Source organism: Pezoporus occidentalis, unplaced genomic scaffold (genome assembly GCF_034315485.1).
Source record: "Pezoporus occidentalis ecotype Australia unplaced genomic scaffold, CSIRO_AGI_Poc_V1 ctg12, whole genome shotgun sequence".
NCBI lineage: Eukaryota > Metazoa > Chordata > Aves > Psittaciformes > Psittacidae > Pezoporus > Pezoporus occidentalis.
The window spans coordinates 1,640,621-1,653,812 of record NW_026912994.1 but is presented as its reverse complement, the minus strand read 5'-3'; the positions used below and the strand labels follow the sequence as shown (position 1 = coordinate 1,653,812).

General features: G+C 36.4%; 1 protein-coding gene across 1 annotated transcript in view; it reads right to left on the bottom strand.

Annotated features, from left to right (window-relative positions):
* DARS1 (aspartyl-tRNA synthetase 1) overlaps positions 1 to 13,192 on the bottom strand; it is a 40,720-nt gene that overhangs the window by 10,963 nt on the left and 16,565 nt on the right. The window contains exons 5-7 of the mRNA XM_062606157.1: positions 9,432 to 9,534; positions 8,173 to 8,253; positions 7,585 to 7,644 (exon numbers count right to left, since the gene is read on the bottom strand). Coding sequence (XP_062462141.1) covers positions 7,585 to 7,644; positions 8,173 to 8,253; positions 9,432 to 9,534 — 244 coding nt within the window. The remainder of the gene's footprint in view (positions 1 to 7,584; positions 7,645 to 8,172; positions 8,254 to 9,431; positions 9,535 to 13,192) is intronic.

The window sequence follows — 13,192 nt, the reverse complement described above, 5'->3', positions numbered from 1 at the left end:
AAGAGCCTTGTGGGCTTTTTCACATGACTCCTACAAAACCACAAAACAAAAAACCCCCAACCAAAACAAATTATATAAGCATCCAAATTTAGACAGCCAGTCAGCAGATATGTTGAAATAAAGCTACATCTGTTGTCTCTGCAAGATAAAGATAGTGCTTCACTGAAAAACCAAAAGAGAAAACTGTAATAATGCTGCAGATCTGCAGTAATTTGGAGGGATTTGCACTTTTAGCTGACTGATAAAATATCTCAGGAGTATAAGTGGTTCAGACTAGTAAATAACAGCTAGCAGCTCTCACTGTCTGATAGCATTAACCACAGCCACTACTCCCACTACTTTCAAAATGAAGGCAATGAGGTTTTGAGCAGCAGTTACAAAAGTACCCTCAAACTTTTTCACCTTTTCTATATGGCTCTCCCAGAATCCAACATATGCTAAGACTTTGCCTGAGCTCTGAGCATAATTTGCTAGTACTACATGGAAGCACTGGAATGATTCAAAGGGTTATTTGGTTATTTTAATTCTTTTTTTAACCATCTCCTACTTAGAAGATGAAAGACATTTTCCAAGAGATGACAACTTGTTTGGTTTACCAATACAGGTTTTGATAAATTAGATGAATTTCAGAAAATGTGTCACATTTATTTAAAGTAGGATAGTAATATTTTCTTCTCTCCCCTTCTGATAAAACAACACCAAGTTTTATGCCAGAGCAGGTAAGAATGCAGTCCTAAATCATACAGTCCTAGGAAAAAGAAAACTGGTTGCTATACCCAATCTAAATGCAATTACTTGGTCTGACCTACAACTGCGCACAGCCAGTCAATAACGAACACAGTTCCCTACTAACAGTAGTTAATTCCTCCTGGCTTAGTGAGAATGCAGAGCAAAGACTCTGTCTTCCTAATCCCATCTATAATGATATATTACGCTTAAAAAATAGGATTTATGAAGGCAGACAAATTCACAGATCTGGACACTGAAGCTTTCATCTAACTATAGACTAAGAACAAGCAGCAATTCTCCATACCTTAAACTAGACCTGACAAGTCTAGACTCTGCTTTCTACCCAAGGTAGCTAAGTTTCAGCGTCTGTTCATTCAAAGACTAACAAGGGCAACTTGAGAATTTGTGATGCTGGTGAAGGGCCTGGAGAACAAGTCTTACGAGGAATGGCTAAGAGAATTGTTCAGTCTGGAGAAAAAGAAGACGCAGGGGGGACCTTATCACACTCTACAACTACAGAAAGGAAGTTGTAGTGAGGTGGGTGTCAATCTCTTCTCCCACATAACAAGTGATAGGACAAGAGGTAATGGCCTCAAGCTGCACTAGGGGATTTTTTAGATTGGATATTAGGAAGAATTTATTCACAGAGAAGGTGACCACATATTGGAACAGGCTGCCCAGGGAAGTAGTGGAATCACCATTCCTGGAAGTATTCAAAAAATGTGTAGACGAGGCCCTAAGTCATACAGTTTAGTGGTGGGCTTGGCAGTAATGGTTGGACTTGATTATCTTAAAGGTCTTTTCCAACCTAGTTGATTCTATGATTCTACTGCAGTCTCCTGATAAGAAACACATCAATAAGACGTCTGAGACAAGCTCCTAAGTGAGACAAGCACTGCACAGTGTGCAGTGGAGCCAAATGCATGACCTCAGAAGTTTTATGTGCCACTACAGCTTGCCAAAGATGGCTCTGTATCTACACATGAAGCAAAATTTTTCAGACTTAATCCTTTGCGCTGGTGTAATGTTTAGGACAAAAAGAGAGTGAATTTATCCGAAGAAAATAATTCAAGCTTTTATCTCGTCTATCCGGCATCTCTTTAAATGATCTCTTTAAATGAGATGCTGGTATGTGTATTACAAAGTTTTGTACCATGGTAAGTAACACTGTTACCATGTGAGCTACCACACTTGGGTACAACACAGCAAACTGTGTTGTAAGACAGAAACAGCTGTCAAAATGAATCCATTTTTACCTTTGCCTTAAAAAGATTTTGCCTTGACATTCTTTTCCTGTAGTGTTTATTCTTTTCCTGTAGTGTTTACTCTAATGAACTCTTTCACATACGTATTGACAAACCATCTCATCTAAGACTATGTCAAATACAGTAAATATTCCTTCAAGACTTAAGCAGAAACAGAAATAAACTTATGTCACTTAACTGAAGATGATTTTACAGGAAAACTCACTATTTCTAATAATCGCCTTTGTTGCAGACAGAAAAAAAAAAGTGTAATTAACAAACCTGAAATAGGAGTTTTGGTTATAATCTCACTCCAATTTCACCAGTGTTTGTTATTTAAGTATCACAAAGGAAAATATTGATAATAATAGAACAGAGTGTATTTTAACACTAAAAGCAAGATTACGAAAACAATTATCTCATTTCATTTGGCACAAGCTGCAGTGTTAGAATAATTGCCATGTAAGCTGCCAGAGACCAACAAATGTGCTCAACAGAATTGAGGACAGTTAACACCTTACGTGATCCTATCTCAAAGAGGTGTGACTGAGGCACATACGTGCAAAGTTGTGAACTTTTCTTTTTACTTTCCTGTCAGCTGTCAGCTACTCTCACCTCAGTTTTGCTTTTGTGCATGCCTGCTGTTAGCTAGCTATCTTCTGCATTGAATAATTACTAAATACATTAAGTAGGCTAAATAAAAATAATATAAGCTATATTCTTTTAAGTAATACACATTGTTTTAAATAATGTAAATATTTTTGCAGTTCTACTATATATGAGAAAAGAAGGTTTTGCTAGGAAATAGGATTTCTGTTAAGTAACATTTTTTTTTAACCCCAAAGTGACTGACGTAAACCTTTATTCAAATTTCAATATTACTTATAGTACAAGAAGAAGATATGAGCATGAAGTCTGTTGTCTAAATGACTGGGACTGTGTTATGTCTTCAGTACCAAATCACTACCCACAATAAAATAAACTGTACATCTGCTTGTTCATTACAGCTTGAATTCAGTCAGGAAAAACACAGCTTTTGCAATTAGTAAACTGAATTCAACACAATGAAATCAAGCTTTAAGTAATCAAGTATTTTGGAAAAAAAAAAAAAAAAAAAAAGAAAGCAAAATTGCATTAAGATCAGTGTACAGCTGGATTATCATATAACAACTAGAGATAGAGTTTAATGTTTATGCTTTGCCCTGAGCAGTTTAAATAGGATAATGTTGACCCTATAAAGACCATGCTTTGGTCTCAATGAGCTGTGCATTAGCAGACACAATTATAGAATCAGGACTGCATAACGTGCATAATTCAAATCAAATCTGGACTGATACTGTTAAGATAAAAACCCTACTGGACATAAAAAATAAGACAGAATAAGGAAATCAGTCAGGTCCATTGTTAAAACTGGATGAACCCAAATTGATTTTTATTTCAGATGAAGACAAACTAAGAAGCTAAGCCCAAAAATCAGTGTTTCACTTTTCATCTTTTCTTGTTTTTCACTTACCACAGATCTTCATGAAATGAATACTTAAGAACATCAGAATCATAGAAGGAAAGATCTAAAAACACAACCAGTGTTCCAATTTGCCTTTTTTAATTGTTTCAATAAAGGAATGGTAAATCAAACAGCTCTAGAATCAACCGGTTTGACTTTTATTAAGCTATCATGAAAAACAGATACGTAGGTCGTGGCTTCCTCGTTGGTCACTTGTGGTTATTTGAAAGAAAATCTGGTCTATACAAGGACTCTTTCTTCTTACCAGCTCTCCTATCTCTACACCCCTGATTTTTCTACTCCACAAGTTTGTGATCCGTATTTTATGAGTTACCCCACCAGGAACAAATTCATTCCTTCTCAGTCATCATTCTTTGGAAAGGATTTTTAAGCCCCTCCACCTTAAATAATCACTGTTTTACCTCACCATCAGAATAACAACTACAGCAATAGCTTGGGATCTTGGCATTTAAGTACTTCCCATCCTTAACCTCAAAGAAAACTATCAGGTACCTCTGGGAGACCTTTGTCAGCAACAAAATGCAAGACTGTTAAAATACAGGGCACAGCTTGGTCTATTTTCACATGTACACAAGCATGAAAGTCTTGCAATCTTTGTAGAATACTCTGCGTATTAAATCTCCATTAATGCAATCTCCTTATTATTAATTGCACTCCTTTTGCATCATAATCACACTCTCCTTTTTATACAACATAGCTGGATAGAGTAATGCTGTTTTCTGAAATCCAGTCCCTTTCATTGATGCAATGAGTGTCACAGCTCCACTTTATCACGATTTAGCCCTATCTAATGAACTCTTTATAAACTACTTAACTACTTTAAATACTGTATTTAAATGGACAATAATTTTAGTTCTCTTTAAGGACTTTCTTTAGTCTAAGTCTTGCCAAGATCTATGCATTTATTTTGCTAAATTTTTCTAAAAAAACAAGCAAAAAAAGTATCTCTATTTTTGATGTTCGATTACCTCCTTCTTCCTTAAGAAACTGGGGCACTGAGGAAATCAGAACTAGATGGTACATGTACCTGTGGCTGGACTTCCTCCCGCACTTGTAGGAACAGATCATTTCAGTATCTATGTCAGAACCACTCTGTTAACATTTCTTCCCTCCTACCCATGATTTGGCTTTCCTAGAAGGAAGAAGTATGGGACAGCAGTGGCTACCAATGGTTTCAGATATCTCTGAGCTTTTGAAATATTGTGTCTTCTAATTCTCCTTAGATCATGCCTACTTATGCAGTGCACTTGAAACGGTAATAGTATAAGCATACGTTCTCACTGGAATTTCCCCTTTCTCCATTAAATACTTTGTCTACTAATTCAGGTCTCCCTTTTAAAAACACAGGTCAAAGTAACACATTACTATTTAGAATCTTCTTTTGCATAAGCAAACCTTCTGCAGAAAAAAAACAAAGCAAGCATGAATACGCATGAGCCTACTGTTCCAAAATAATCTGCTTTTGTTCTGAAACAAATAATGAAATGTGAAACAAACATGCAGAAATGTTCCTCAGTCAGAGACAGAAACTTTTCCTGTACATAGGAGGAAGTTAAGATAGATACCTCACCTAATTTAGGGAAAGCTGTGGCCAGATTACACCCAGCCACAGGTGCATGCAGAGGATGAGACATAAAGCACTGAAGTACTGAGATTTGACATTTCATCCTTCATTCAATTTCATAAAAAGTTATCGTGAATTCCTGTTCAGCATGAAGTAGCTGTTTCACACCACACTGCGGCAATTGTTGGAGCTAATGAGAAAAACAGCCTCTGCAGAAGGCAGAGTTAAGGTTCAGACCTCAAAACAAGGTGCCAAATACTGCTGAATAGATAGTGTACTGACACTGGTTGGGACATACAAGTTATAAAAGGCCACAGCAGCATCCACTTAGCTCACCAGCTGTACCCTCCAGGCAGAATACTGATTAACTAATCTTCTATTACTGTACCAGCAGAGATTTGTAAGAAGTACTGGGAGAGTCATGCTGGACTACTGACTGTGTACAGGGACAGAATTTTAGCCCACACCTTTTGCTCCATCTTATGGCATTACAGTCTTACTTCTTTTTCCATTACTATATGCCTTCTTAGGTTTTACTCTGCAGATGCCCTCATCTTAACTACAGCCAAGGATACTTTCATGCCATTATTTTCAGCTAGTATTTTTAACTCTCATTCCCTTTGTAGTATTTCTCTGTTCTCTTTGGGGTTCATGGCTCTTTACAGTTTATTATATAGGTATGTCATTAATTTAATGGATTTTCTTAAGTTTCTCTGGAGTGCTGTTGAGTATTTTTATCACCAGAAGTTCAACTAAAACTTTCACTTCCAAGCATCATGGAGTTCTCCCTTCAATTTAGTATCCTGCCTTACCACTACCATAAGCTGCTGATCCTTTAAATGATTTTCACTTTCAACCATTAATATAGAATTCTTTTCATCAAAGGCTTGATTTAAGACACAGATGAAGAGACCAGTATGATGAGATACTGAGTATCCTGCAAAGTTATCACAAATTGAAGTTGCTCAATATTATACATAAGGTCTAGTGAAAAGCAATCAACTTTGGTCCGGGTAAAACAATTTGCACATGTAGTTTTAGTTGCTGAAGTATGCAGATCAGATATTCAAATGCTTTAAGCGTCTTAGTGTCAATTTTTCCAAATAAATAAATTTTCCAGTAAATAAATGACTTTTATTTCCCAGGTTCATAGACTGAAATAACGAGAACTACTACTGATACACTGAGTTCATTAGCAGAACTTTGAATGCAGTACTAGATACACCGTGAAAATGAGCAAAGTTCTTCATTCAATGAAAAGTTAATACAAAATTTACTGTGGAGAGCCAAATATGGGAAAAGACCAGAAAGCCTCATGTCAGTAAGAACGGCTTGTTACTTACATGCTTAGTGTTAGCTGCTATTTCAAAACAAGAAAAAAAGTTCTGTAAGTGATTGTATTGTGTGCAGTTCTGGTGTCCTCAACATGAAAAAGGACATGGAACTGTTGGAACAAGTCCAGAGAAGGGCCACGAGGATGATCGGGGACTGGAGCACCTCCCATATGAAGACAGGCTGAGAAAGTTGGGGCTGTTCAGCCTGGAGAAGAGAAGGCTGCGTGGAGACTTCATAGCAGCCTTCCAGTATCTGAAGGGGGCCTATAGGGATGCTGGAGAGGGACTCTTCATTAGGGACTGTAGTGACAGGACAAGGTGTAACGGGTTAAAACTTAAACAGGGGAAGTTTAGGTTGGATATAAGAAGGAAATTCTTTCCTGTTAGGGTGGTGAGGCACTGGAATAGGTTGCCCAGGCAGGTTGTGAATGCTCCACCCCTGGCAGTGTTAAAGGCCAGGTCGGACGAGGCCTTCGGTGATATGATTTAGCGTAAGGTGTCCCTGCCCACGGCAGGGGGGTTGGAACTAGATGATCTTAAGGTTCTTTCCAACCCTAACGATTCTATGATTCTATGATTTAGTAGATATTTTTTTGCTGCTGATCTGAAAGAGTAAATATCTGGGAGGTGTATGAATTCACAGAACGCTGTGTCTCTATGACCGGAATGAAGAAAGGTGTTTCAGAAAAGAAAAAAGCAAAACATAAGGAAGAAACAAGGAGAATGAGATTGGTATCACGGCCCGGTACAATTTCACTTGTGAGACATGTGTTACAGCACCTCTGTTAAACACTGAATTAAAAACTTACATCTTATACTTCAAAACTGAGCTCTTACTACAGATTTTAGGTATATCTGAGAAGAAATATTTCTAAATTGTCCTTATTCAATCACCCTTAACTTTTGTAAATATAAAAGCCCAGATGTACATGGTCACATGCCAAATCCTGAATGTTCACCTTTAAACTACTAATATGTGTTCTTTGATTAATGTCACAAAAGGTGAACATTTAGGATTAAAAACCCCTGTGTTTTCACAATGTCACTAACAAATAAAAAATATGTTGTCTATTTTTCCTCTGGCCAACAATACACTTCCATCAAATCCTTGACTTTCACTGCTTTACAGATTAGAAATATGAAGAATAAACACTTGCAGGCAAGCATGCAACACAGCACGTTTCTTACCCTCAGATCAATGACTCTGTTGTCCAGTCTTGTATCTTGGTTTACAGTAGCTCTTCCATCCTGAACAGTTGTGCAAAAATACATAATGAATACACACATCTTAAAAAACACCAACCAACCAAAAAACAAAACAAACCCAAACAACCCACCCAAATCAAAATCCCAAGCCCAAAAGCAAAATCAAGAACAACAAAACAAAATACATAGAAAAACATCCTCTGGCTAAAAAACAAGGGCTACTTCTATGTTCTGCAGAATTTCTAGATCATTCTAGAAACTGGCAGCAAACCTTAAGGTCTAACTTCTCCCAGAGGTCACAGGCAGAACCCAGCTATGAGTTCGGAGGGGGTGGGGGGTGTCAGTCTAGAAGACACACACAGAAGACGACAAACTCTCTGGTTTTGACCTTCTGCAGTTCAGCAGGTAACAAGGCTATGGAGATTTCTAACCCAGTTCTGAGTAACAAAAAGGAATTAAAATGCAAGCCTTACAAAACCCCCAAATCCCTGCATTAAGGAAGTTGCCTGGATTTTATGATGCTTTTTAATTACAAAGACAACAAAAGTATCTGAGGATACAAAGTTTCACCTCCTCTCCTTCAACTTCTGGCCGAACAGCATCATCCAGCTGTAAGGGCAGTCGGGGTTCAGCTAAACTGATCACATAGATCTGAAATTGAGACAGGAACAGAAATAGCATAAGAATCAGCTCAAAAGGAGGTGTGATTTCCAGAAGAATATTTCTGGCACAGACTTGAAACAGTGTTTGCATAGGCTGTTAACTGTAACACAGTGATTTTATTCAAATACTTGAAATACATGGGTGCATTCTCATGACAATACTGGAAGTGTTTAGGTGTTTTCCTGTTGAAAGATTATTTTTTTTTCTTCTGGGAAGCACTGAGTTGAGCAAGTACACGCTGAGGGACAAGCCTATTGGCATGAATGCCAGGTCTGAAACTATTAGATCTCACAGAGTTTCAGGTTCCGATCACAGCAAGACCATCTAAAAAATATCTGAAAGAGCCATTTCATACTGAAAGTTCATGAGATACCTAAAATACAATCAGAGAATGAAAACCACCTTGCCTTACAGTGTGGTCACAGTGCAGTAAATTTGCTATTCTTTCAGAGAAATCAAGTATATGATAATCTGCACATATATTAAAACATGTTTCTTCAAAATCTGCAGATTTTCCCCAACACTGTTACCTAAAATTTACCTTACTGCTATAATAGCCATTGTACTCAACTCTTAAGGTGACTGTTTCAGCTGTGTTGAAGGCATACAGTTTGGCTGAAAACCTTCAGAAGGAAAGGATATTACATAAACGTTTAAATATGCTTTCTATTTAAACAAATTATAAAGTTGCACTTCCTCCAGCCCTACAACACAAGCTACAGGAATTTCAGATTTCAAGAGCTTCCATACTGTTCAGCCAGTGCTCTACTTTTGCTGAGATAGGTATTCCATTCGATTGTACTAAGGGGAAGATTGAAACTTTGTGATAAAGAAGAAACTTCTGACTTGCACTTAAAAAGAATCAGACATTTTTTTACAGGATCTGCTGCAGTTATGAATAAAAATCCAGAATTACAAGCATTCTTAGCCCAATTGTTCCAGTGAGATACTTTATTTTACTTTGTACTGTAATTCAAATGGCAGATAAAAATAGAAAATTCTAAAAGTCAAATGTCTTAAACCCAGAAATGTTTCCTGTTTATGTACGATACACTTGAATTTGTAGTTTTAAGCAGTTTTGTTTCTCTGGTATGGGGCTGCAGATTGACAACCTAGACAGATGATTTCTCAAACAATCAACCAGTGCCCCACTTGCTCAAATTTACCTTTTGAACGTGAAGCTCAACATCTTGCTGAGTACAACCTCCAATTTTCTGATGTGCTTTCCTCACAACGCCTTCTACATCCACAATGCTCTCTTTGTTGATGCTGTCAATAAAGATAGGATAGGACGTTTACTAAATTTCACTGCACACTGCACCAGACTCAGTACTGAGTTCATGTACTGCCTGGACTATTGGAACAGCAAAACAGAATTAAGGATTTAGGAAAAGTTACTTATTATATATATAATAACTGAGTAATTAAGGACTTTGCTAAAATACTCCCAGCCATGATAAATTCAAACTAGGATAAAAAACTTGGGAGTGAAAGAATTAGTGCTCACTCAGTTTTTGTGTGTATATACATAAACTGACAAGTTGCATAGTTCTTCTAGGCCACAATACATTCTTCTATGTGTCAGCTGATGCAGTTATCTGAAAGACATGTCTTAGCCAGCAGAGCAACAAACTGAAAGGAAGTCTGAGCTTGTTTAAAATACAGGGCTTGTTACTGAAAGATGCAAGACGCTTGTAAGTCATTTCTCTCATTTCAGGAGACATCTTAATTGCTCTCTGCTAACAGTCACTAATAGAACATTAAAACACTATACTGCTTGTTGAATGTCTTCCAAAAATATGATATAAAGTTAGTGTGCTATAAGCAAACAATAACAAAAGTCTCAAGAGTCATAGGTAAGAAAATAATTTGGATAAGCAGCTTTTATTTAGGTATTTAAGGTACTGGACTTGAAACCAGTGATTTTCTACAGATAATCTCACCCCACTGGAAATACATTTTCATTGTCTCTTTGCTAGCTTGGTTACAAAAAGCCAAGTATTAGAAAATATTTCTTTCCTTTTTATGAAAAATAACTATTACCATTAACTTCACCTTTCACTTCCCTGGCCTTCTTGAGAAGACTGGAAAGCACTTTATGTACGTCACTTGACTACATAAGCCCTTAGAAAGCAGGACAGTAGCAGAACCACAATTTAACTGCAAACAGTAAGAGGTGAGCAAGGGCGTCACTGGACACTACTGATCTTGTAAAGCAAAGAGCAATTAACAATCTTCAAGTTTACAAGGCTGGATTTTTTTTCTTTATTTTTTTTTTCTTTATTTTTTTTTTCAGTTAAACCCTTCTCCATGCTCCTGAAAAAGAACAACCCACAAAACCCATACAGCTAAGTTGGAGGGTGGTGAAATAAAAGATTTATATGCACAGCAGGTGTTAATGAGGGGCAATAACTCCCAGTTAAAGGAGGTAAGGACAGAATACAAGCAGGTACAAGCTACTGCTGATGGCAACTACAATCCACTTGTATCTCTATCAGTTTGTCTAGCACCACCTGGGGTAAGCCAGTCTAAGAGCTGGGAATAAAACCTCTGTATTCTAGCCCTACAGTCCTTTTGTACATACAGCTACAGTAAAACCACATGAGAAACTTTCTAGGACTGAGAAGTTTCTCTTTAGAAATATCTATGTTTGGAATTAGTCATCCTCTCACATTTTTAAAGTAGGATTTACCTGGGTAAACAATAAAGTTTATTCTTTTAGTTGATAAGGGAAATTTTAAGTTTTCTTCTCTGATAAAGCTCAAGTGGTGTGACCCAGAAGGAGCTGAGAACAAATCACCAAGTGTTGCCAACTATAACTGCTTATTTGCATGACTTTCTAGTATTCCTGAAGCACCCATATCAGCCCTAAGAAAATCTACATAGATCTTTGTTCAAACTTGGGACAAACTTTTTCATGTTATAAAGCTGAGCTCAGATTTAAGTTATTCAACATAAGTTTTGAATTTAAATGCTCAAAGTTTTTAAAAATCTGATCATATTAAAGTTACAGTGGTGTTTAAAAGAATTAAAGCTTTACTCTTATGCTAACTTTTTTTCCCTAAACAGTTCTCCTCTATTTTCCCCACCTCCTTTTTCATGTTGGCATTTTGGCAAATACCCAGAAAAGACTACTAATGACATGAATAGCAGTGTCTTCACTGAAAAGAAAAGTTTCTAATCTGCTGAGTAAAAACCCTCTCACTAGTAATAGCAAATAAAAAAAAAAAGTTTTAAACTTACTGAAGCAAATTCTCTGCACCATGAAAAACAAAATAATAGTTAAATTATGTTGTATGATGGATTCATCATCAGATTACCAATCCCATGACTAAGAACTGGTGTTTGTGAAGTCATTACAGAGCTTTGGTCAGAACATACATGGAATGCAAGACATGTAAAATGGTACTGGTTTAAAAATACAGGCAGAAACTGACTTTCACATCATTGTAACTGTAATATTGCTTCGCAAACTTGCATAGCAGAACCTTAAACATTTCACTTGTGATTAAATGTGCTTTTTCTGTCTCTAAACTGGAGTTGCACTTAAAACAGTATGCATCTTCATCTGGAGCACACTTTAAAACTGTAACAACCTGCAGTCATTAAATTTGACATAATTTTAAGATGTATTTCAACTCAGTTCCTACCTATGTAGATCCCTGTATCCAAGTATGCATACAGCCTGGGCACATAAAGCACTACCAAGTTTTCTACTGCACATGGGCATCTTTGTTTTTTACAGATATTCATCATCTACTCTGGACTTTCACTTGATAATTAGAAAATATGCCTTTCCTCTTCAGACTACATATTTAACCTGGTACGGAAGTAGATGTTCGTGCATCATATGAAAACTACGAAAACCTAGAAGGTGCTGCTTTGATCCCAACAGGGAATTCCAAGAATTATACTGAAATTATAATTTCAGTTCAAGTTACAAGAAGAAACAAGATGCTTTAATCGAATACTAGTAACTATAGCAAGCTGTTCACAGCAGCAGCAGCCTAAGTAATCTAAGTGATTTTTTTGATGAAAATCCCCTGGCTAAAAAAAATCCCCAAACAAACAAAAAGTGAACAAGTACCAGGAAAGCATGCCAAAGCTATCACCATTTCCATTCAAGACAACAATATTTCTAACTGTAATTAATATTACAAAGGACTAGCAACTAAATTAGGTGCATGATGCACTAAAACAGATGACGTTTACATTTTATAATCCTTAACAAAGCTGTTTTAGTATAAAGTCCAATGCTAAAAGATTCCTCTGTATAGCAAACTGCTTCTTTAAATGTAATGTTTCTTTCAAAATATCAAGACTATAGTTACTAGAACGTCCACTAGATGCCTTATGTCCCTCTTAATTATCTGCAGGTCTATTAGCCAAGACTTTCTCTTTTAACCACAGGATTGCATTATTGTAGTCTGTATGACAACATCTTTCATCAACAGCTCCATGTTGCAAGCTGAACCCCCTGTGGGCCTCCCTAAGTGAATCACAATCCATATTTTCTTGATCAAAAGTCTGAAGAACTGAAAGAAACTTGGTTATTTATAGACTTTACATAGAAAATGTTTTACTTCTTGGAAGCATCTATACTTGTTCAGAAATTTTCTTGTTTTTTTTTTTCTTTAATGGTGTGTTTCTGTAAGCAGATTACACAAATTATTGTATTTATCCATTATTAAACCTAAAAATACTAAAACAATTGTCATAAACCAATAATCAATTATTCTTTATCTGAATGTCAGTGAAAGTTGAAGGTAATAGTTTACTTTGGAAAAATTAGTTCACTTTGTAAATAACTGAAAGTATAAACATTTTATATCAACTCAGTTAAGAGCAACTGTAAAATCTATCTTCTTTTAAAGATCTTAAGCAGCAAAATTCACTACACATTTTTAATGATTTGTATTGAGGGAAA